General features: G+C 62.0%; 1 protein-coding gene across 1 annotated transcript; it reads left to right on the top strand.

Moving 5' to 3' along the window:
- The first annotated feature begins 5,680 nt into the window (after positions 1–5,680).
- On the top strand, positions 5,681–22,829 carry EHD1 (EH domain containing 1). Its single transcript, XM_075545461.1, has 5 exons — positions 5,681–6,247; positions 9,258–9,355; positions 18,327–18,739; positions 20,595–20,759; positions 21,048–22,829. The coding sequence occupies exons 1-5, from the start codon at positions 5,844–5,846 to the stop codon at positions 21,570–21,572; spliced, it is 1,605 nt and encodes a 534-aa protein (XP_075401576.1). The 5' UTR covers positions 5,681–5,843; the 3' UTR covers positions 21,573–22,829.
- Positions 22,830–24,603: the final 1,774 nt, after the last annotated feature.

Raw genomic sequence — 24,603 nt, forward strand, 5'->3', positions numbered from 1 at the left:
CATCCGGCCGAGGGCCTTCCTCTATTTCGACACCGCTCCACTTACCCAACGCCGTCCTTGCCCGGGGACTGGCCTCTCCTGACGACATGGCCAAAGGACGTGGGGCCAAGCCTCTCTACCTTTGCCTCTGCGGCGCCTCCGGGCTGTATTCTTCCAAGACGAGGCTGCTGCTCCTTTTGGCCGTCCCTCATGCCGTCTGTATTCTCCTCCAGCGCCACCATCATTCCCACGCATCGATTCTTCCGAAGTCTTCCCTTTTCCAAGATTCGGGACCACCTCCTTAATCTGCCGCAGCGAAGCCACTTTTTGAGGGAGCTGTCACGGAGCGTCTGGCTGCCGGTGTGTGGACGTGGGCCCACTTCTACTGCCGGATTTGGATCCTGTGGCCGGCTAGCTGGCCTCCTGCAATAGCGCCATCACCGGGACTCCCAGCCTTGGATTCATTCAGTGCAGCCTCCACCACAGCCTGTGATCTTCCAGCTTCATCTTCCTGCATCCTTTTCATCAGCCCCTGCAGCTGCAGGAGCTGGGAGAAGCCTGCAGCTGCAGGAGCTGGGAGAAGCCTGCAGCTGACGTTCTGACCCAAGGACTTGAACTGGACTGACCTTAGCCCGCTTCTAACTGGATGAGCCATTTCTCAATATCAGTCTGTTGCTAGGGACACCCTCTGGCAAGCGCCACTGGGTTGGCTTCTCTAGAGAACCCGGTTTCGTTCACACAGCACCTAGCAACGGCCACATGTATCCAATCAGCATGATGAAAACACGGGACGCCAAAAGACATGTCACAGCACGGCTATACACCAATGACACTGGTGACGTTTTTCAGGTGGTACCTCCTCCGTCTCTGTCCTTATCCCAAATGTTCCATCACCATTCACATAAACTCACTAGCTCTAACCAACACAACTCTCCCTTGCCCCTTCCCTCCCTGCCCTGGTAACCCCATAATAATCTCACTTCCGTTTCTCTGCTTCTCGCATGTGTGTGAGGCCATACAGTACTTGTCTTCTTGTGGCCGACTTGTTGAGCTCAACAAAATGTCTTCAAGGCCCATCCGTGCCCCGCAGGCATCTGGACATCGTCTCTGGTTACGGAAGAGTCCACCCAGGATGTTGTGATATCCACCCCTCACCCCAAATCTGTGGAAGATAGTAGCCGTGAGCTACATGGGCTATATGATGGACTGCCACCTGCGAGGCCCCCAGGAACCGTGCAGGAGAAAGATGCGCTTTCTTACTCCGTCAAGAGTGAGTCTCGGTAAACGTGTGCATAAGCAAATGTGGCGAAGAAAGCTGATGGTGCCCGGCTATCAAAAGACATAGCATCTGGGGTCTTAAAGGCTTGAAGATAAACAAGCAGCCATCTAGCTCAGAAGCAACAAAGCCCACATGGAAGAAGCACACCAGCCTGTGCGATCATGAGGTGTCGAAGGGATCAGGTATAAGGCATCATCAGAAAAAAAAAATCTTACCATAGTGAATGAGGGGGGAAGTGCAGAGTGGAGACCCAAAGCCCATTTAGTTCGGCCACTGGAGATCCCCTCACAGAGGGGTCTAGGGGAGCAGATGAGTTAGTCAGGGTGCGATGTAGCACCGATGAAGAATACAGCTTTCCTCCAGTTCCTAAATGATTCCTCCCCCCCACCCCCACCCCCCCCCCGCCAACTACCATGATCCAAATTCTACCTTGCAAGACTGGATAGAGCAGAGGATGTACACTGGTACAGATAGGAGCTGGAGGCACAGGGAATCCAGGGCGGATGATACCTTCAGGACCAGGGGTGTGAGGGGTGATACTGGGAGGGTAGAGGGTGATTGGGTTGGAAAGGGGGAACTGATTGCAAGGATCTACATGTGACCTCCTCCCTGGGGGAAGGACAACAGAAAAAGGGGTGAAGGGAGACGTCGGACAGGGCAAGATATGACAAAATAATAATTTATAAATTATCAAGGGCTCATGAGGGAGGGGGAGCGGAGAGGGGGGGGAAAGAGGACTTGATGCAAAGGGCTTAAATGGAGAGCAAATGCTTTGAAAATTATGAGGGCAAAGAATGTACAGATGTGCTTTATACAATTGATGTTTGTATGTGTATGGATTGTGATAAGAGTTGTATGAGCCCCTAATAAAATGTTTTTTAAAAAAAGAGTTGCACGAGCCTCCAATAAAATGATTAAAAAAAAAAAAGAGTGAATCTTGGAAACTCATGGGGCCAGTTCTACTCCGTCCAGTGGCGGGGCCACTGTGAGTCAGAATGGACACGTTGGCCGTGTGCCTGTGGATATAATTCCACTTGGGAACTGGTTCCCTTTATTATCATGGTAATGGGAGCGTATTCCTGTAGAGGGGCATAGTGGTGCAGTGGTTACGCGTTGGGCTGCTAACCGCAAGGTCAGCAGTTCGAAACCACCAGCCGCTCCACGGGAGAAAGATGAGGCTTTCAGAAACCCCAAGGGGCTGTTCTACCCTGTCCTACAGGGACCCTGTGAGTCAGCATTGACTGCATGGTGGTGAGAGAATGAGAGATTCATACTCGTGGAGGGTGTTTTCGGCCAGCCACCTTGGAGGGCTCGGAGCGGCGCAGAAAGAGGCGGCACAGAGAGGACAGAGATGGAGCTCCATCCCCTGCAGGTCCCAGAGGAACCAAGAAGCACAAGCTGAGAGGAGACATGGTGGTGCCCTCCTCAACAAGGAGGAAATGCATTTCTGTTTGCTAGTCACCCCCTTGTGACATTTGTTACAGCAGCACCTGGGAGCTAAGGGCGAGAGCGAGATACCACGTTTTGTTTATTCTGGGATGTTCTTCATGTGGCGAGGGCCTTGGGGTGAGAGCAGAGAAGGCAGAGTCTGGAAGGAATGCCCAGGCTGTAATGGGTCCCACCGCCAGGTGGGCAGCTCATTGCCATCGACTGAAATAACAAATGCTCTCCCTCAGGTATTGATCCATACATGGTGTCTAAGGAGCCCTGGCAGAGCACTGGGCTACATACGAGCTGAGTGGCTTGCCACAAGGTCAACAGTTCGAAACCACCAGCCGCACCACGGGAGAAAGATGAGGCGGTCTGCTTCCCCCAAAGGGGCAGTCCTACCTTGTCCCGTGGGGTCGCTATGAGTCAGAATCGACTCGATGACAGCTTTTCCAAGATGACTTAGAGCCTCCCCGCCAGTGAGTGCAAGCGATGGGGACTAGCATGAATGTGCCGCTGTTTCCCCTCCGCAGAGCAAAAAGACTTGCTCTTTGCAGACACCAGGAGGGTGATTCTGGGAGAAGAGATGAGGCGGGGGCTCCCCAGAGCCTGTGCTCCTAGGACAGGGGTGAATGGGCCCTGGATGGGCGCATGCCAGGGCCTGGGCAAGGCCCCACCCAGGAGGCTGCTGGGCCTCCGGGAGAGGCAGCTGCACTGGACACACATCCTCCTGTGAAGGGGCAGATTCAGAGAGAGAACAATGGCAGGAGCAGCCGGTCCCAGGAGCTGAAAGGCACCAGGCAGGTTCTCTGCAGAAAGCCCTTCCAGCCACCCCAGCAGGGTGGCGACAGAGACAAGAGGCTAGTTTGGAGCAAGGGACTGCCAGTCCTCTCTTGGGGAGAAGGGAGAGCCCGTTAGGGGCACCGAGTGAAACACAGGACCACGTGGGAACCATGTCCAGTCCCATTCCCCAATGCCATGTGCCCACCCTCCAGGCCCACACTGAGGGCCTCTGATCCCTTCCGCACAAATCCAGCTTGCCTTTCTTCGGCCCACCAACCACATCTTGCTTCTTGCTCCCTCCCGCCTTGGCTGGTCCAGCTCCCTGTTTGGGCCCGCATCTTTACCTCTTTAGCCAGGACACCAGCCTTTCACACTGCAGCCCACCCCACCCACTCTTCTCAGTGAGGTCCCCCGCTTCTCCCCAGAGTCCTCTCATTTACTCCTTAACTCCAGGGGACCTTTGGAGTGATTTTACTGGTCTGCTGTCTCCTGATCTAAGGATAACGTTGGGGGGAGCCTGTTCTCCCAGCCTCCCCTGCGTGCACAGCCCCTCAAATGTCCATCCCTTTCTCGTGGGTATCAATCATGCAGCCCCCAGGGGCAGGCTGCAGGAAGTGGGGCTCTTCCTTCAAACAACTGAGAGGAGGGAAGAAGCAGGCTGAGAGGCAGGCTGAGGATGGAGAGGGAAACAGCCCCATGGAGGACCCTCCCTCTTTCCTCAGCAGCACCTACCTGATCCCACTACAAGCAGAAGAGACAGGTGACAACCTCTCCTCTCCCCGAATCTACTGTGCTTTAGTTTTGCTGCCCCACCCACACCCCGCCCCAGTAGCCTGGGGCCCACCCTGCTTTGTTCCTGGATAGAGGTACCCAGTTGGGCAGGCTTCCATGCCTCCAGGAAGGTTCATTTGGATCTGTCCAAGAGATTCCCTTCACCACCACCCACGCTCTGTGTGTGTGTTGGGGGGGGGGGTTGCCCACATACTGGTTACATAACAATCACAGGCCCCAAGGCTCTGACATCACCCCCTGAAAATTCTCATCAGCCCAGGCAGCCAAGGGGAACTAGGTGTGGCCAGGCATGATGGAGGGACAAGCCTAATGGGTCAGCCAGGAAGTGGTAAGCGGGTGGCCACGGGCACAGCCACCGCCACAGTCAGATCTGAGTAAAAGGTAGTCACCATGGCGACCCTGAGAGGAAGGGAAGTAGTTGGGTTTTCAAATTCCCCGAAGTTCCCACAAGATTTCATGGTTGGCCCCCATTTCCCCTGAGGGAATTTCCGATTTCACTTCCTTGACCCTCAAGCGGCCAGAAGACCTCCGCTTCCTCTCTCCCCCTCCTGCGGGGGCAGCCGCTTCAGGGAGCCCAGCCTCGGCCTCCTGCGCCAGGGGTCCGGCTCGCAGGTCCCTGCTGCTGCCCACGGTCTTCCCGGGGCCCAGCCCTGTTGTCCAGAGGGGGAAGCTCAGGCCTCGAGTTGTCGGGCGGCCTGCCCGACCCCCAAGTTTGGATCCTTCTGTTGCACGCTGGGGCGCTCGCTAGGAGGCCTTCCAACCGTTGCCACCTGCCAGGGACCCGCCATTCCACTTCCTGGGTGCCTCCTTTCTGGTTCGCCCTTCCCCCCCAAACATAAAAAGTGAAGGGGAGTGCGTGTCAGGGAAGCAAGACCAGATGAGGAAGCAAGAAAGGGCCGTGCAGGAAAGGAGGGGCCGCCCTGCGGCCTTTGACATTTCGGAGTCTTCCTTTGGAAGGAAGGGTCAAATTGGGGTCAAACTGGGGATGGGGTGTGAATTCAGAGCCCCGGGGTGCTTAGCAGTGTTTCCCGGCGCCGTGCGGCGAGGTGGAGGGCGGTACGGGCAGCGCTCGTGACTGCCTCCCGCGGGACCCCCAAATTCCCCCTGTCCAACCGCACGGCTTCCGCGAGCTACCCCATCAGGGGCGGGGCGAGGAACAGGTGCGGTTGCCACGGTACCAGACATGGCGGCCGGGCGCGGGGCTGGGCGGAGCAGGCGGGCCTCGCGAGATTTGGAGCTGGCCAATCAGCGGCGCGGGAGGGGGAGGACGTGGCGCGAGCCCGTGGGCGGAGCCAAGGAGGGCCCCGCCCCCTCCGCCCCCTCCGCCCCAGGTCGCGCGGCGGGGGCGCGCGCTCCGGCACGCGGGGCCGGGCTTTATAAAGGGCGCGCGGGGCGGCGCGCGCTCCACTCCGCCGAGGGTGCCTCCGCGGGCTGTGCCGTGCGCCTGCGCAGTGAGGGCCGCTCCCGCCCCGGCCCCGCCGCCGCCGCCCCCCGCCGGCCAGCCGGCCCCGCCTCGGCGCCCGCCCTCGGCCCGCTCTCAGCCGCCGGTCTGCCCGCAGCAGCCAGCCCCGCGTCCGGAAGCATGTTCAGCTGGGTCAGCAAAGATGCCCGCCGCAAGAAGGAGCCGGAGCTCTTCCAGACGGTGGCCGAGGGGCTGCGGCAGCTGTACGCGCAGAAGCTGCTGCCCCTGGAGGAGCACTACCGCTTCCACGAGTTCCACTCGCCCGCGCTGGAGGACGCGGACTTCGACAACAAGCCCATGGTGCTGCTCGTGGGCCAGTACAGCACGGGCAAGACCACCTTCATCCGGCACCTGATCGAGCAGGACTTCCCGGGGATGCGCATCGGGCCCGAGCCCACCACCGACTCCTTCATCGCCGTCATGCACGGACCCACCGAGGGCGTGGTGCCTGGCAACGCGCTCGTCGTGGACCCGCGGCGCCCCTTCCGCAAGCTCAACGCCTTCGGCAACGCCTTCCTCAACAGGTACACCCTGCTTGTCCTGGGGCGAAGGGTGCGCGCAGGGAGCCCGGCCGGACCCGCCCCGCGGCCGCCGCCCCCACTGCCCTTTGTCTCCGAAGCCCCCCGGCCGGACCCTGGGCCACCACTGCCCGGCACGGGGACCCCACCGTGTCTCCCAGAAGGCCCGTGACTGGGGTCTGGGCGTGGGGGTCGCCTACAGCTTCTTCCACCCTTAGGCTCGTCCAGGTCACCAGTTTAACCTCCCAACCCCGCTCCCCATCGCCCAGCCCCAAGTCACCTTTCCCTTGGGGTCAGCGACCGCCCCCATTGGGAAGATGACAGATTTTTGTCTTCCGACGCACACCCAGTCTTGATTATCTCCCCTTCTAGGGCCAGACTGCACCCAGTCCTTTCAAATCTCTCCCCATCCCCCGCCTGACTGCCTTCAGGGGTCAGCTTCTTGCTGCCGTGTTCCTGCTGCCTGCAGACCCTTCTCCCACGAGTGCAGGCCCTGAGCTCCTCTGTGGACACCTCAGGAGGGCCCTGCCTACAGGTCTGAAGGGGTGTAGCCTCCCTCCTCAGGATGGGGGAAATCCTCCAAGATCCTCACCCTGATCTGGGTGCTCTGGCCATGGGTGGAAGGAAGGGTGCTCTGGCCACCTTTCTCTAAAGGAACTCAGAGTTGCTAGCCAGGCCACTCCCCCACCCCCAGCTTACACACACACACACACACCCATGACCAGAGCCCCTGCCCTCTCTCCCACCCCCATTCAGTCTGGGCAAGAGTCTTGAATCCTTGAATCCTGGCAGCCAGGTCTCCACCCTCTATGAGCACATTCCTTTCTCGAAGTGCTCCAGGCCCTGAGCAAGGAGGCGGCCAGGCCTCCCCTGGGCGTCCAGCTGACCTCTCCCAGAGTCCACGGCGGGGAGGCTTCTCCCTGCCTCTGCCCCATCCAGACGTGCGTGGCCTGCCTGGGTGGTGTGTGGCCAGCCAGCCAGCCAGGTTTAGTGGCTTGGTTTTAACAACCAGCTCCCTGCAGAGCGAGGCAGTTGGAGCCCCTGATGCTGTTGCTGGCTCCGGTGTTCATTTCCAGTTGATGGTGCCTTTGGCTGCCCTGAGAATCCCTAGTCAGGGTGTCTATTTCCAAGGCGAACTTTGGGCCTGGGAGCTCCAGCTCCAAAGCTGTCTCCCTGCTTCACCTCTGAGTGTTTTCGGCGCAGGCCTTGTGGGGAGGGAGAGAGGCAGGGCGCCAGGCCCCGTTTCTGAATCTGGTGATCTTGGATGTCAGCTAGGCAGCCGCCCCTCTCCCCCCTCAGTTGACTCTGAGGCTCCAGACCCTGGTGGATGGTGGAGGTGTCATGAGGAGTCCCTGCAGCCCCAGAGATCAGGCTTGAAAGTGGCCAGTTACTACCCACGGCTGCTTCCACATGAAAAGGAGGGGGTGGGCGGGGGGGGGGGGCGGCGGCAGGGGGCTTGGCCCAGGATAGCCTCCTAGATGACCACAGACCCCGTTACCCTCCCTTCCTATCTCTGCTTATCTCCAGTGGGTCCCTCATGGCCCAAAGCCCCCCTTCTTAGCCCAGGGTTTTGGGGGACCTATCTCCCGCCTATCTTGTGTCAGGATGTGGGGTGCCTGATGCCACCAGGGAGGGAGGGAGAGCCGACAAAGGGGGCTTTTCTCCAGCTGACACAGCCGCTCCCAGAGTCTTAAAGGGACCCATTGAATCACAAACTTGGCTTTCCAGCCTTTAACTCCAGGCGGCAGCTCTCAGAAGAGCATCAGCTGGGGCTGGCCCTGGGAAGGCCGTGAACAGGGTGCCCCAAGAGCCTCTTGGGAACACTGCTCATTGCACAGGTGGTGCCGCCCTAGCGCCCTTAGTGAGAAGATGAGCTGGGACTGGTCCCCATGGTTCACTCCTGTTTGCTGGCAGTGCCCGAGCCCCTCAGAGCCGTCCCGGTGTGGACTTGCCCGCCAGGCTCTGTGGGGAGCCTTTTGACGGCAGTGGGTGGCCGGAGGCAGTTGGCCTGCAGCTCCCTCTGTTGTGCCATCTCCCCTGGTGTCCTTACTTCTGTCTCATAGTGGCCGCTGGCGGCTGCCAGAGAGGGGAAGGTCCAACGTTCACTCACCCCGGGCACAGGTCAGCTGGTTTTGCTTGACTGGCCCTTGCAGACAGCACCTCTCACCCTGCCCAGCGCTCCCAGCCTGTGGGCCACTGGTCACTTGGGGGATGGGGCCAGCGGGCTGCACGAATTCGTTTCCCTTCCTCCCCACTGGTGGCCAGGCCCCACCAAGCCTGCGGCCCGCAAAGAACCCCAGCCATTGGTCTGGACGGTTCCGAGCTTGGTCTGGGACACAGGGACGCGCAATGTAGCTCGCCCCACCCCACCCCCACTGAGACGCCGGCCTCCCTGAGCCTTTGCTCTTGCTCCAGCCAGTTTTGGCTTTCCGAGCACTGTGTGTCTGCTTCCATCCCCCCTGCTGATACAGGCCCAGCTTGTTCCCCTGTCCCCTGTGCACCACCCCACCCCCACCCCCCGCGCCTGCTGTTGGCCCTTCACCCCAGCTGCTGAGTGACAGGGAGCCTGGGACTGGGCCCCGGAAGCCACAGGAAGGGACCATTGCTCCTGGGTGTGTCCATACTTGGGAACATGGCCAAATGTTGAGGATTCCAGGATGGAATACCAAGGTCCCCGTGTCACACTGCTGTTTCCCCTCCGAATTGAGCGGTGACCGAGGGCGTGGCGTCGTCACTAACTAGTCAGCAGTTGGAAGCTGCCCCCTCGACCTCTGTGGGGAAAGCGAGGAGGGAAGTGCTGATGCGGGTCCCTTCAGTGTCTTGGTTGGGTTCCCAGTGCGGAGCATCTGCCCATGGCCTGGCCGCCTTGGCCCCCACGGCAATGATAACAGCCCCTGAGCTTCGAGATTCCAGAAAGGAAGGGGGCGATAGAAGCGGGCGTCACACGCCCGGTGGTCCCCTCTCGGGTAGTAATAACGTGACCTTGACACTGCCGCCTGGGCTCTCACTCCTGCAGGTTCATGTGTGCCCAGCTGCCCAACCCGGTCCTGGACAGCATCAGCATCATTGACACGCCCGGCATCCTCTCCGGCGAGAAGCAGCGCATCAGCAGAGGTAAACGCTCGCACCCTGGGGTGGGGGGGTTCCAGGATGCTGACCTGAAGTTTCTGCCCTCGGGCTCTTGCTTTTTTCTTCTGCCCACGTGGACACAGAGGGCAGGAGCTGCCTTCCTGCTGGGCTCCCTGGGCTGAGCTCACAAGTGCGGTTGGGATGAGACCACTGCCAATCTCCTAGCCCCCAGGACACGCTGGCAAGGGCAGTGGCAAGCTTGGCTGGGGGGGGGGGGGGGGCACTGCTTGTAAGTCACGCTCCGGAGCTGTGCATGTGGCTGGGAGCCAGCCTGAGCCCCTGGCAGAGCCAGACCTCTGTTTGAGGTTGGGCAGCCGGGGGACACGTGCTATGTGGTGGCCACGGAGGCCTTGGTGCTGTGTACGATGCAGGCTTTCCACGGGGCCCGGGTGCTCAAGGGGTGCATGTGAGGCTGGCAGCTGCCAGGCTGGAGGCTTAAGCTCACCCAGAGGGCCTTGGGAGAAAGGCCTGGGGGTCTCTTTCCTTCCACAAGGCTACAGCCTGGAAAACCCAGCGGGGGGGTCCCGCTTGCACACATGGGGTCTCCATGTGTGGCATGACCCCATGGTAGCCACCAGCGGCGGGGTGCTGGGGCCCACTGCAGGAGTGGGCATGCCGGGCCGGGCCGTGCCATGCAGCTGGTTCAGGAGGGGCCGGAACTGGATAGGAGGATGTCGTGTGCCGGGGAAGCTGGATAGTGGTGGAACCAGTGCGCCCGCCCTGCCAACGTGGGAATGAAATAGGTGGCGGGCAGTGTCCAGGCCTGTTTATCTTGCTTGCAAGTTTCCTCTGGACCCCCAGCAGGGCCCAGCTGTGCGGTCAGAGCCGGCAGTCCGAGGTCGGGAGTGGTCTAGCCTCTGCGGTGGAATCCCGGGGTAGCAGCAGTCAGCCCCAAGTCTAGGCTCGCTCCACCCCTTCCTGGGAGCGGAAGGGGCAGGTCTGGGACCCTTGCCCCACCCTGCCTGGCTTCAAGAAGACACCTGATTAAGCAATGGTCCTGCCGTTGGGTGTGCAGGGTTGAACCACGAGTCCCAGCCCCCTAACCGTGAGTTTCGCGCTTCAGACCTGCCAGCCGCTTGCAGTGAGGACGGGCAGCCGGGTCTCGTACAGATGCGTGGCCGCTATGAGTCGGCATGGCCCCGGCCTGAGAAAGAACCGCAGAGACAGTGGTTCTCAACCTTCCTCGTGTGCTGGTGACACCCCTTCAACCATGACATGTATCTTTGTCGTTACTGCATAGCTGTCATTTTGCTACTGTTGTGAATCGGGTGACCCCCAGGGTGAGAGCCTCTGCTCTGTGGCGTTGCCTTGGGCACTACTGATGCCAGCAGGTAGACACCAGCTTGGGGGGCCTTTCGCAGGGTGGGCCCCCGGCCGGCTGGTCAGTGGCGGTCCCCCCATGGGCCAGGGCAGCCTGGGCTGGCTTGTCTGCAGCAAACAGTTGGAGGTGCTTATGTAAGCACAGCAAGCTTGTGTTTTCCTCCTGCCCTAGGGGCTTTGGGCCCCAGGAAGGTGCTCGCCTTTGATGGCATCAGTGCTCACCCCAGACCAGCCGGGAAGCACAGGCGAGCCCACAGCTTGGCATTCGAGACAGCAGTCCACAGAGGGAGGTGGACTTTCTTCCCAGCATGCCGCTGGCCCTCAGAGCAGGGAGGTATTTGAGATTGGGCGTCTAGGGTTAGGTGGCCCGTGTGGCCTGAAGAAACGGCTGTTGTCCATGTGGTGCAGGGGCCCCCACTGGGCTTCCAGCCTCCAGTCCCGAGCTTCTCAGGCTTGACTGATTTGGAGCTCCGGTCTTGCTGTGTGGCATACCTGGGCTCTCGCTCATCCCTTCAGCTCTGCAGGCGAGGAAGTGGGAGGAGGTGGGGCAGGGCTGTAGGGTCCCTGGCCTTCTGAATCCCCGAGGAGCCAGCTTGCCCCGTTTCCAAAGACGTGAGTGTACGTGTGTGTGCTCGTGTGCGCACACCCTGTTTGCGGACGGAGACACTAGTCAGACATGCTCCTCCTTGCTGGTTGGCGGAGGGCTTCCCACGGGGCAGTCACGGGTAGGCGCCTTCCCCTTCAAGACCTGGGCTTACGTCTCTGTACTAGGAACACCAGACAGAATTGCCTGGGGACAGTGGGTGTCCATGTTTTGGAGACATCATCACGAGCCACCTCTCAGATGTTCTGGATGTGGACACATGGGTGGTGACCGCTGAGTGAACAGGACAAGAATGTGCTGCTTCACCCTGGGACCCCACCCTCTTGACCTGACCGCCCCCAGCGCGCGCGCGCGCACGCACACACACACACACGACAGGAAGTCCACAGTCAGGCTGTGGTTCCAGGCTCCCCGCCGACTGACGAAGTGGAAAGCAGGTGTTTCCCTCCCAGAGCGATGGGACCAGTGGGCAGCAAGGCCCCAGGCAGGCGGCTGCCTCTCTGCAGGCCCGTCTGCCTTCAGTGGACATGACATCCACCCCGGAGGGCCCGCCCAGCTTTTTGTTCCCTTCTCCCCGGAGGCCCCTGAGGTGTGTAGGAAATGCTCCCGGGAAAGATGGGGCAGCCTGCTCTGCCGAGACTTATACAGGCAAACGCATAGCCCTCAAGTCGGTCCCGGGACCTCGGGAGACTGCCAGGGGCCGCTCTGCTCTGTCCTGTGGGGTCACGATGAGGTGGAATTGAAAAACTAGACAAAAGCAGCTTGGCTTTTCGGGTACAGGGGGCTCGGCTCCTCTGAGCAGCTTGCAAAGATAAGGTGTTCCATGTCTGCAGAGGACAATGACTTTTGGGGACAGCTTCTCTTGCACTATGCTGCCTGTGACTGATAAGGGGCATTCCAAAGGGCATCGGGTCCCAGCTGGGCAGGTGGCCTTGGCCCTCGGGGCTGCGATCAGGTGCCCAGCCCAGGCCTCTGACGGTTGGCCGAGGCCCCATGAAGAGCTCTCCGTAATCTGCACAGCTGCCAGGAAGCTACGACTCAGCAGATGCGGAAATGGCCTTAGGAAAGGCTGTCATTAGCCCCAGATGACACTGTGGCCGTCCCAAGCTGGGCCCCCCCACCCCGCTGGCCACCTCCATGCCGACATTTGCCCTCCATGTGCTCTGTGGAGCCACACCGGTGCCTGCTGAAGGGTCCACTCCCCAGGACCCCCTCCTGCCCCATTGCTGTCCCTGGGAGCATTGGTATTTGGGAGTTAGGAAAGGAGGCCCCTCCTGCCCACTGACCCAGAGGTGGGCTCTTTCTGTTGTGGACAGTCTTCCCCTCTGTCCACCCGGGCCTTATCGCCGCAGGAGATGTTCCTTGTGCCCCTGGCGCCTCACCTAGAGCTCCAGGAGGATGCCCGAAAGCTTGGGCCCAGGCTCGACCCGACGTCCCCTACAGAGAGAGACAGACAGACAGAGTCACTGTCCCAGCCTGGCTCGGAGCCACACTGTAAAGCAGGAGGCACGCTCCGAAGCCCCCAGGCCCTCGGCTGCCCGAGGCTCACTGGCCGTGCAGGTCCCTGCCCTCAGCAAGGTGCGTTGCGAGGCCCGTGGGCTGCTGCTGAGTCGGCACCAGTGCACACGCCCCGTGTGGTCAGGCAGGAGCGCCCCAGAGGGACGCCCCTCCTCCTCCGGGCTCTCGTCCTCACTTGCTTGTGCAGAGCCTTTGGGGGGCCTCCAGGTGCAGCCCCGTGAGTTGGAAAGAAGATGCTGAAAAAGAGAAGCCTCCCTCCTCCAGCACCCACCCCACCCCCACTGGGAGGGAGACCTTGTTCTGAGCAGCAGCCCCTCCCATCCTGAGGAGTATGCTGAGAGGAAGTGTTGACTCAGCCGGGGTTTCCCTTCCAATTCCAGGACCTTCTTGCTGGGGCTCCCCGGCTGCAGCTCCCTACCCGCCCTCTCAGAAACTCCCTCTGCAGCCCTGCCCCGTGCCCGCGGGTCCTCGGGGGGCGTGGGCTGTGAGGCGGCTGGTGGTGGCTGCAGCGCCTCCACAGCACCTGTTCCACCAGCTGTGAGCACGTTGGTGGCCTGGGTGGCAGCTGGCTGAGTGCCACAGATGCTGTGTTCTCCCGGGGCCCGAGGCCCTTTCTGTGGAGCAAGCAGGCCATGCCTACGCCCCCACCTGCACCCGCGGGCCCCAGACACACCGCTGTGAATCAGTACTCAGGCAGGCATTCTTGAAGTGCTTCCTGCCTGGCCCTCCCCGGCCCTGGGACAAGAGGACAGAGGCCCAGGGCTGATGTGGAGCTGAAGAGAAGGTTCTGGCCACCAGGGCGGACCTGGGTCCAGAGTCCCTCCTCTCTCCTCCTCCTCTCTGTTTCTTATCTGTAGGTCGGGTTCCTGGGGGTGCTAAGGTTGAAGTGCCCTGCTGATGACTGGACGGTCAGCCCTGTGAACCCCTTAGCTGTTCCCGTAAAGCTGTCCAGGCTTAGAAGCCCGTGGGGAAGCTCCGCTCCAGGACGGGGCTACGTTGTGCCTGGTGCCCTTGGTGGTGGGAGCTGTGAGTGTGCTCGGCCACCACAGGGGGCCCAAGGCGCCTCAGAGGAAAGGCCTGGCCTCCATGCACAGGAGTGCTGGTCACTGTGGACGCCTGGGTCACCGCTAGCTCCCAGCACGCAGAGGGCGGCGCAGCCCGTGACCATCTCCCTGAGGGCTGACATGCGCAGCCAGCCGAGGGTTGTTTCCATCTCTACCTGAAGCGCCCCTCACCCTGAAGCCCTGCCTTTTCCAGGATGCCATGTGGACAGGGTCACCCCAGTGCCACCTTCTGTCTTCCTGCGGGTACAGGATGTCATGCTGGTGTGGTCCACCGCCCACGTGTTCCTGGGTGTCACTAGTGTGTGTGGCTGGCGTAAGATGATGTGTCCACCCCCGCTGAAGGGCACGTGGCTGTGTCCAGTGTGGGCAGTTGTGAATGCAGCCGGGGAGGCTTCTAGGTCCCGCACTGTGTGAAGGCCCCCCTTTGACTGCCCTCGTGTCGGGCTCAGTCGCTGCCTGCCGCCCTCCTGGGCCTCGAGAAACTCCCAGGCCCTCGAAACCCACATGGCAGGAAGCACAGTGGCCTGGAGGCAATTCCACGATTGTCCGTGTTCCGGAAGCTTTGGGAATGTGTGAGGCAGTCACTGGAACCTTCCGTGCCCCAGAGGACCCGTGCAAACAGCTCCCGCGCCTGCTTGGTGCTTCGCGGGAGACCGGCCGACCCCTGTCAGGAAGGCAGTGAGGCAGGGGGTCTGCCGGCACCTGGAGAGAGTGAGGCGCCGCCGGCTCCCAGCGGAGGAACTGCAGGAGGCGGCTTGGGAGCAGAGCCAAGACGAGAGGTGGCTGAGCCAGAAAGCCTGTGCAAACACTGCCCTGGGCGGGTGGGACACAGCTGGTGTGGCCCGGCCTCCTTGGGGAGCTGTTTTCTTTCCCTCTATCTGTCCCCACCGGTCCAGGACTCGGGACTTGACCTGGACGGAGGGCTCCCCCCAGGGCCGGCCTGTGGCCTCGGGGCACGCAGTTGTCAGTCTCCCCTGCCCCGACTTCAGGTGTGGAATTGCTGTGCGCTGGGGGCTTCGGACCCAGTTCTGCCAGCCACGTCTTTCTGCCCCCACTCGCCTTCCAGTGTGGCCTGACCTGACATCTGAAAGCTCACTGAGGTGGGGGTGAGCATGGGGGAGGTGGAAGACACGTTGCTGGGGCTGTTTGGACCTGGCGATGTTGGCAGGCTCCCCCTTGTCCTTGTCACCTGCGCCGAGCTCCAGGCCAAGCCTCAGGCCAGCGTGGCTGAGCATGTCATTGCCTGCCCCCCGGGACTGCTGGGGGCCCAGCCCTCAGAGCCTGCGGAAACCTGGCTCCTCTGAGGCTGCAGGAGGCCCACACCCGAGGTGGCACAGGGCGGGCGAGAGGTGTGACCTGTGGTGTACTTGCTGTCACCTGTCTTTCCTGCCAACTTGTGGTTTTCATAATGGGAAAGCTAACAGCTCATTTCATTGCCCGGCAGACAAAGGGACTTGCTGATGGCACTTTAAGGCCTTTGCCAGAAGCTGGTGGGAGTGAGCGTCTGGGGCCCAGGCGGCCATAGTTCAGGCCTACTCAGGGTGCCCCCTTTCAGTCGCCCTTGCCTTGCCCTCGCCGTCGGGGGCTGGGAGGCCCAGCGGTGGGCTTAGGAGGCTGGCCCGGGCGCCCCATGCGATGTCCCAGTTCCCAGGCCAAAGCGTACATCCGCTGGGCTCAGCCCCTCAGGAGTCCCTGCACCGAGGAGCCTCTGGACTCGTGGTGGCAGAGGTCCAGCCAGCTCTGCCGAGGGGAAGCTGAGCCCGTTCTTTCTGCTGCGCGAGGACTGCTTTGTCCCTGAGTCATGCTTTCTCAGAGCCGCCTTAAAAGGCCACAGCCGGGCCTTGGGAGAGTCCGCCCCTCCCCTACCCCTCCTCCCCGTGACCCGTGACCCTCCCGCAGGACCCCTCCTCCAGTGTCCCTGGTGGCCCTGTGTTTGGGAGCGGGCAGCTGCCGTGCTTGCTGGCACCGGCCCAGGAGTAGGCTGCTGGCCGGGCCGTGGCCGGGCTGAGTGCAGGTTCCAGTCCCTGAGGAGAGTGGTGGGACGGGAAGCAACAGCGGGCAGCACAGACAGAGGAGGCCGCAGCTGCTGACTGGAGGTTGGTGGGTCAGAGAGGTCCAGGAAGACAGATCTGGCTGCCTGCTGCCCAGAGGTCACCTAAGCCTGGTCTACTCTGACAGACGTGGGGTCCCCCAGCTGGGGCCAGCTCCACGGCAGCAACGAGGAGGGGGTGCCATCACATGGCTGCTCTTGTGGGGGCTGGGCTGGTGACGGCACACCGGGAACCTGACACCACCTTGTCTCATCCTCTGGCCTCAGGACAGTGCATTACTCAGGGCAGGGTCACCAGTCCCTTTATCTCTATGAGCATCACGGTCACACCAACAGGTACATGTGGGTGTGGAAAGTGTGCTCAGGTACACGTAGGTACATACGTGTGCTCAGGTACACATAGGTACATACACGTGCTCAGGCGAGGGAGGCAGGTACACAGAGGCACACATGTTCAGGTACATGTGTGTACATATATGTGTCCAGGTACACATGTGTACATACATGTGCTCAGGCGACGGGCAGGTACGTGTGTACATACATGTGTTCAGGTACACATGTGTAGATATGTGTGCTCGGGCGAGGGAGGCAGGTACATACACATGCTCAGGTACACGTAGGTACATGTGTGTGCTCATGTGCACATCGGTACATACATGTGTTCAGGTGAACATAGGTACATGCATGTGCTCAGGCAAGGGAGGCAGGTACATACACACGCTCATGTACACGTAGATACATACACGTGTTCGGTGCACATAGGTACATACATGTGTTCAGGTGAGGGAGGCAGGTACATACACATGCTCAGGTACACATAGGTACATTCATGTGTTCAGGTGCACATAGGTACATACATGTGCTCAGGCATGAGAGGCAGGTATGTGTAGGTCATAGAACCCAGTCAGGCGCAGGCCTGTGACTCCACATGGGCAAGGGAGTTGCTCCAAGTCTGCGGGATTAGAGGCTCCCAGGGAATTTTCCCACAGGCACTTGGCAGCACCCTCCTCCTCCACAGGTAGGAACGTGTCGCGCAGCGAGGATGGGAACCTGGGGTCACAGGAGCCCACCCAGCCTGCGCCTGGAGCGGGGCCCACGGAGGGGTGCTCATTACTCACAGAGTCTCAGACACCATGGGCACCGGAGGGGACACGCCTGGAGAGCCTGCGCTGCCCGTGACATATCTGGCCAGAGGCCTCGGCCAGACAGCCCCCCGTCCCCCCCCCGCCCTCAGCCCTGCTAGCAGAGTCACAGTTTGTCCTCGATGCTGTGCCTGCACCCGCTCTGCTCTGCTCCCCAGAGGTCATGTGCCTGCTGCCCCAGCCTGGGGGGGGGGGTTGGGAGTGGAGGGGGTTTTGCAGGTGCTGAGCGGGAGTGGGTTTGATGTTGGTCGGTCAGCCACTGGCCCTGCTGGCCAGGCTGCTCTCTGTAGATACGAGGACTCTGGCTCCCTCCCGGCTGCTCTGAGAACTCCCACTGCCACCGAGCTCATTCTGACCCGGCCTAGGACCCTGTAGGACAGAGTAGAACTGCACTCGTGGGCATCTGAGACCCGCCTTGCGTGCAGCCCAGCCTAGGAGCGGCATGCCACGGGGCGCCTTGGCTGCTGCCAGACTTGGTACTCAGACACAGTGGCAGACAGGGCCGTCTGGACCAGCAGCTCAGCTCCTGCCGTCAGATCCGCATCCCAGTCTTCAGAGGGGAGGAAGGACGAAAGACACGCAGTCTCGGGGTGGGGCACGAGTCCTGCTAAAACCAGAGTCTCCTTTCTTGAAGTGAGGGAGTGATGCGGGGTCTCTGCCCCAGAAGATGGGGCTCCCCAAGGGGCTCCCTCGGTTGGTGGGAAGCAGCAGAGCGGAGTTCGGAGCTTAGATTGGTCTCGCCCAGCGACTCCGTGGCAGAGCTGTCTTTGCGACGTGGAGAAGGACGGGGTTTGCAGGGCTCCTTGGGCTGGGGTGTGCACAGTGCACCCTGTGTCGGGACAGGGTCAGGGAGGGAGCCACTGTCCCTGCTGCAGCAGCTTGGCGCTGCCCTCACAGAGCGAACGGAGCCGTCCACTGTCCACCCTTATTTCTGAGCTCACGTTTGGCCGCAGGCTGTGCTCTGCCAGCCCCTGCTGTGGAGAGTAACTGAGGCCCATGCGGAATCCGATTGCCCTGACCAGAGGGCAGTGCTTTGTCCCCGTCGGGGCAGGCGGACGGGGACTCAAGGGTGGCTGCTGTGGTTCCTCAGCCCTGGGTGTCTGTCATGCGCCCTGCTTGCCAGGTGCTCCCTGGACAAGGTGCTGCCCTGGGGGCCCTGCCCCTGGTGCTGGCCAGCTGGGTGCCTTGGGGAAGTTGACAAGAGGGCTGGAGGCCAAGGTGGACGCCCGAGCAACCAGGCCCATCCTGCCCCCCACAGGGTACGACTTTGCGGCCGTCCTGGAGTGGTTCGCCGAGCGTGTGGACCGCATCATCCTGCTCTTCGACGCCCACAAGCTGGACATCTCTGACGAGTTCTCGGAGGTCATCAAGGCGCTGAAGAACCACGAGGACAAGATCCGCGTGGTGCTGAACAAGGCCGACCAGATTGAGACACAGCAGCTGATGCGCGTCTACGGGGCCCTCATGTGGTCCCTGGGCAAGATCATCAACACGCCCGAGGTAGTCCGCGTCTACATCGGCTCCTTCTGGGCCCAGCCGCTGCTCATCGCCGACAACCGCAAGCTCTTCGAGGCGGAGGAGCAGGACCTCTTCAAGGACATCCAGTCCCTGCCCCGCAACGCCGCCCTGCGCAAGCTCAACGACCTCATCAAGCGGGCGCGGCTGGCCAAGGTAGGCAGGTCACTGGGGGCCGGCATCGCCTTGACCGCCAGAGGCTGGGCTCTTTGTGGGGGTGGTCGCTTGACTGCATCTACCCCCTGGACTCCCTGCCCGCCTTCCCTCTGTGATTTCCACGGAAGAGGCTCCCCTGTGCTGAAGTATGGAAACAGAAAGCAGAAGTTACCCTGAAGCCAGGCGGTGGCCGGGGAGCCAGGCGGGGCGTTGTCGGCGTCCCCAGCTTTGCCTGCAGGGATGGTGGGGCCCTGAGTGCACCCGCCCGGGGCTGGAGATTAGGGAAGCCGTGGGGGGTGACACACAAGTCCCCTCCTCCCTGGCGTTCGTCAGCCTTAGCGAGGAGGACAGAACAGTCAACAGTAATAAAGCTGGGCTGCAGCGCAGGGCTGGGGAGCTGCCTTCAGTGGGTGGTTCCAGAGGTGGCTCCTATGGGGACAGATGGTTGAACTGGGGCAGGAGGGAGCTGTGTAGCGGGGATACTCGGGGGACGCCTGGGAGGCCCTTCCCATTGTGTGCCAGCACCTGTTTGCGATGACTTCTGTCTTGGGGCCAGGCTGAGGACTCGAGGGGGACCCTGGAGGTGGGTGGCCTCAGTGATGGTGACAGGTGCCACCAGGACACAGTGTGGACCTTTGCAGATGGGGAGGGGTGGTGGTGGTTGGACCTGCAGGGAGTGGCCTTTGACCTAGACCCTGAAGAGCCAGGAAACCACCCAGTATGGGCCCGACCCTTCTGCAGGTGCCACGCTGTCAGCACAGGTGGGACCTCCACCGGGGGTTGGGTGTTGGCTCACTGGGCAGAGCGAGTGATAGGAACACGGGTGGGGTGGGGTCTCGGGAGGTGGAGGATAGTTAGGGGGACAGAGACGGAGCACGGGGACCCCAGGGCCTGACCCAGGCTCCAGCCCAGGCACCTCTAGCTGTCTTGGGGCCCAGTGGGTAGCCTTTGGATGCTTGTGGCCTGTAGGAGAGCCAACCCTTCACCCCTGAGGACCATGCAGCCTCTCCCCAGATGGGGCCTGAAGTATGTTCTCAGGCTCCACCTGAACCCTGCCCCCAGGGTCCAAGAAGGCCGGTGTGCCCAGACGGGCAAGGCCTGGCAGGGCAGCTGCTGCCCCTGAGCTTGGGCTTCGCCCAGCTCGCTCGCAGCCTCAGCTGGCTGAGTTGGCACACTGGCTGGAAAGCCCCCGGTCCCCACGTTGCCCTCCTGCTTGCTCTTTGTAGAGTGAGTGCCCACCCCCACCCCCCACCACCAGGCCCTGAGAAACCCTTGATCTTCCTGGGCGGCAGCGAGCCGAGGGCTGTGGGTGACACAGCAGCAGGCGTGGAGCCGTGGGCCCTGAGGGAGTCCAGAGGCCACTGAGTGCCAGTGCCTGCCTGAGCAGGAACCGCGGGACCGCCAGGGCAGAGGGCTGGGCTCTGGATAGTGCAGGCCAGAAGGGGCCCTTAGGACCCTGGCTTGTCTGCTTCTGAGCCGAGTGCCTTGGGCAAGTCGCTGCCCTCTCTGGGTCTCAGCCTTCAGACGGCACCCTGGCCTGGCCCTCCAGGCAGAGTCCCGTGAAAGGTGACTGGTCCGCCTGGGGTCAGCTGGAGCCCTGGTGGCCCAGCGATACAGCACCCAGCCTCAAGCCTGAAGGATGGCGGATTGAATCCACTGGTCCGCTTCCAGACAGACTCCAACCTTGAAGGCTGCCGGGTTGAGGGCCGGGTGGTCTGGGTGTCTGGGAGCGCCTGTGGTGCTCAACAAGCAGCCTCGCCTGGTCAGCAGACGCACCTGCTGCCGAGCCATCCCTGTGAAATGTCCAAGATGGCGCCTCGGTGTGGGGCAGCCTGAGACGTTCCCTTGTCCCCAGGTGCACGCCTACATCATCAGCTCGCTGAAGAAGGAGATGCCCAACGTCTTCGGGAAGGAGAGCAAGAAGAAGGAGCTGGTGAACAACCTGGGTGAGATCTACCAGAAGATCGAGCGGGAGCACCAGATCTCCCCGGGAGACTTCCCCAGCCTCCGCAAGATGCAGGTCCGTCCTCCGGGCCCCGCCCGAGGGGAACCCACAGTGACTGGACCGAGGGGAATGGGTGACGCATGCCCAGTGTGGGGAGGGCTGGGCATGCCAGGCACTCCATAGCATCACGCTCCCCCAGTCTGCCAGGTAGCCTGAGCCGTAGGGATGCCCAGGCCAGGCGGCCCATTGCCAGCAGGGGTGGGCAGTGGAGCAGGCCTGGGTTTTCCCCGCCTGGGGGTGGGGTTCTGGAGGGAGGGGCTGCCCCACCCAGCCCTTCTTCCTTTGCCCTTCCCTCCCCTGCAGGAGCTGCTCCAGACCCAGGACTTCAGCAAGTTCCAGGCCCTGAAGCCTAAGCTGCTGGACACGGTGGACGACATGCTGGCCAACGACATCGCCCGGCTGATGGTGATGGTGCGCCAGGAGGAGGCCCAGGCGCCCTCGCAGGTCGTCAAGGGCGGCGCCTTCGACGGCACCATGAACGGGCCCTTCGGGCACGGCTATGGCGAGGGTGCTGGCGAGGGCATCGACGACGTGGAGTGGGTGGTGGGCAAGGACAAGCCCACCTACGACGAGATCTTCTACACCCTGTCGCCCGTCAACGGCAAGATCACGGGCGCCAACGCCAAGAAGGAGATGGTCAAGTCCAAGCTGCCCAACACCGTGCTGGGCAAGATCTGGAAGCTGGCCGACGTGGACAAGGACGGGCTGCTGGACGACGAGGAGTTCGCGCTCGCCAACCACCTCATCAGGGTCAAGCTGGAGGGCCACGAGCTGCCCGCCGAGCTGCCCCCGCACCTGGTCCCGCCCTCCAAGCGGAGGCACGAGTGACACCCCGGGGCCAGCGGGGGGCGGGCGGGTCGCCGGGTCCGAGGTCCATAAAGACTGAGCCGCCTCCGCTCTCCTCCAGCAGCGCCGCCATCTCTGTCATAGGCTGTCCCCGGCCAGCTCCGGGCGCCAGGCTGACCTCGAGTGGAGGGTGGGACTCTGTGCACGGGAACTGCGGATATTTTTAATATATGACATATATAACGTTGGAGGCAATACTCGCTCTTGCCGCCTCCTCTGTCTGGCAGCCCCCCCCACGCCCCTCCCTCCACCTGTCCCCTGCCTGGCTGCACAGACCCGGGCCTGGTTGGCCCGAGGCCACACACAGGAGCCGTCCAGGCCCCCTGAGCTGAGGGTGGCCTCTTTTGCCCTGGGGCCCGGATGAAGTTCATACTTGTGCCTTTGCCCCCCAACCTGGGGTGCTCGCAGACCCCAGCCTCGGTTCTCTTGCCCCGCCCCCAGAGCCTCTCCCCATTCACATCACAAAAGCAATGCCCAGCCCCCCTCGCTGGGGCTCCTGGGAGGGGTGTGAGGAGACGTCTTCCAGGAAAAGGTATAAGCTAGATGCCGCTCCCATGAGGGATGCCTTTCATACTTGATGGGCTTGTCCAGTCACACCCGGCCCCTTGTTCAGAAGCTGTGACACCTGTGCCCCGTCCCCCCTCTCCACCTGGGAGCCGGTCCGCCAACATGAGCCCCCACCTTGCCCTGCCCAGGACCCCAGAGCTGTGTTTCCTGCCCAGGGAGGGGGCTCTCCCTGCGCCTGCCTCGACCCGTTGATCCGTAGGGTCCCACCCCCAGCCCAGCTTCAGGGTCCCACTCTACTGGAACTAGCTAGGTTCCCCCAAACTGAGCCGCGGGGTGGTCGTCTTGGCTGGAGGTGAGAGTGGTCCAGGGCTGCCCCAGCACTCCCTCTCGCCCCCTCCCAGCCCCTGGGGCGCAGGGGACGTGGGTGTCCTGAGCACTGCCCCCAGGCTGAGGAGCCAACTTGTTGCCAGCACTGGCCCGTCAGCAGGACCCCCTCCCCGGTCACTGTGCGGGGCCCTCCCCACCTCACACTCCACAGGTGGGTTCAGGGAATCCAGCCCTCCAACCCCAGGACCAGATCTGCAGCTCTCTAGTGCAGCGAGTTGGGGGGGGAGGGCGTGCCGTGGCGCAGCAGATGGGCAACCTGGTCTTCACTGGGGTGCTCCTCCGCACTCACCTGTGGGGGACGCTCCAGACCCCTCTCCCACATTAAACAGTTTATGCTGAGGTGGCCGCTGGTGCTTGCTTTTTCCCAGGGGCAGGGGTTGCCGGGGTGCTGGTCAAGCTTTGGGGGCATCAAGACGCCTGCTGGGGTGAGGACGTCCTTGTTCAGCAGGCAGCCCTGTGATGGGTGGGGAGGACGAAGGAGCCCCCCAGGGCTGACCACCCCTTTATCTCAAAGCCAAAGTGGGTCATTGGGGTGGGGGGGGGAGGGTCAGGTGCTGGGTGAGCACCTTGTACCTGGCTCAACCTGCCCGCCCCGCCCCAGCGGGCTAGAGGTAAACCAGGCTTTGCCGGGTGCTGAACCTACCCGTCTGCCCGCCCGAGCAGCTGCCTGCTCAGTCCCAGCTAGAGTCCAGACAAAGCAGCCTGTCCTCAGGCAGATCCGTCAGCGCAAAAGATGCCCTGGCGGCACAGGTGGGGCCGGCCGGGCTGGAGAATGACACACAGGGAGTGTACTCAGGGCCAGGCGCCAACTCCGGCAAAACTGATACAAAAAGAAGCAGGTTAGAAATGGGGCCTGCGGGTGTCAAGGACCAGGCCAGGGTTCCTGCGGCCGGCTGGGACCCAGTTGCATGGCCCAGGCAGGAACAGGACTGGTCTGATGGCCAGTGTCTGAAGTGGGGACCACTCATTGTCCCCGGGAGGGCTTAGCTCACACCAGGCCCCTGTGCTGTGTAGCCCTTGTTGTGAAACCCAGCAGGGGCTGCTCCTTCCTGGCCCACAGGTTTTGGGAGGGCTTTTCAGACTTCGGCAAATTGAAGGAAGGCTGGCTGTGAACTGCCTGAAATTAGCGTAAGCCCCGGGGTCAAAGCAGTGACCACCGGGCTGAAGGACACACACCCACTGGCTGTGCCCAGGGATGTGAGCCTTTGTGCAGGCAGCTCTGGCTTGTCTGGCTCTCCTGTTGTAGGGAGGGGGGTCCCGGGAGGCAGGAGCCAGCAGCAGATTTTTCTCAACTGCAGAGCCAGGTGGGGTCTATGTGGTCCCCATTTCACAGGAAAGAGCCCACGACCACTTCACTACTCACACCCCTGCCTGCAGCTATAGACTCGGGTGTGAGGGGAGATGAACTGCTGTAGCTCCCAACGGGGGGCAGCCCCTTGGGGTCCAGGGGTCACCTGGGAGAGCCATCACGCTGTGCCGCAGTTAGGCCATGAGAGGAAGCGGATGATGAGTGATCCTGGGATGGAGGTCAGCCACCACCCAGCCCGACCCTCCTCCACTGAGCGGGCTCCTGCAGGCACTGGCCCAGCTCCCCTGCTCTCAGTGCCCCCCAGATATGGGTGGGAGCCCCTTGAGACTGTCCCAGGAAGGCTGCTGCTGGCCTCTTCGCAGCGAGGCGTAGTGCCTCCAATCGCTCTGCCTTGCTGCCCGAGCGTGTTTGGATTGTGCAGATTGGAGGTCTTCCCCAGGCCAGGATCAGTGACCCTCCCTCTCCGCTGCTCTAACTGACCAGGATCCCTCTTGAACGGCCCATCGAGGGGCAGAAGAGAGGGGGCCCTAGCTCCCAGGAGAGGCCTTTAGGGACATCTGTTCAGGGCTTCCTCCCCGTGCGGCCCTGACCCCCTGGACCACGGACTCCAGGGTTTCATTCTCCATAGAGCAGCTACAGAGACCCTCGAGCATCCTGAGGAGGCGCAGGACCGGGCAGCGCTGCGCTCCCTTCCACAGGGGGCGCCGCGAGTCAGCACCGACCACCCACAGCAGAATTCGGCCGCACCCTCGGAGCTCAGTGAGAGCGGGTGGCCCCCGGCCACATGGCTGCCACCAGTCCCTCAAGGCT

The sequence above is a fragment of the Tenrec ecaudatus genome, chromosome 4 (assembly GCF_050624435.1).
Source record: "Tenrec ecaudatus isolate mTenEca1 chromosome 4, mTenEca1.hap1, whole genome shotgun sequence".
NCBI classification, from domain to species: domain Eukaryota; kingdom Metazoa; phylum Chordata; class Mammalia; order Afrosoricida; family Tenrecidae; genus Tenrec; species Tenrec ecaudatus.

What these genes read in the sequence shown, in the direction of transcription:
- EHD1 (XM_075545461.1), top strand. Translation starts at nt 5,844, where the DNA reads ATGTTCAGCTGGGTCAGCAAAGATGCCCGCCGCAAGAAGGAGCCGGAG. An exon ending in GAAGCAGCGCATCAGCAGAG is followed by an intron (nt 9,356 to 18,326) that starts GTAAACGCTCGC and finishes TGCCCCCCACAG; the next exon opens with GGTACGACTTTGCGGCCGTC. An exon ending in CCAGCCTCCGCAAGATGCAG is followed by an intron (nt 20,760 to 21,047) that starts GTCCGTCCTCCG and finishes CCTCCCCTGCAG; the next exon opens with GAGCTGCTCCAGACCCAGGA.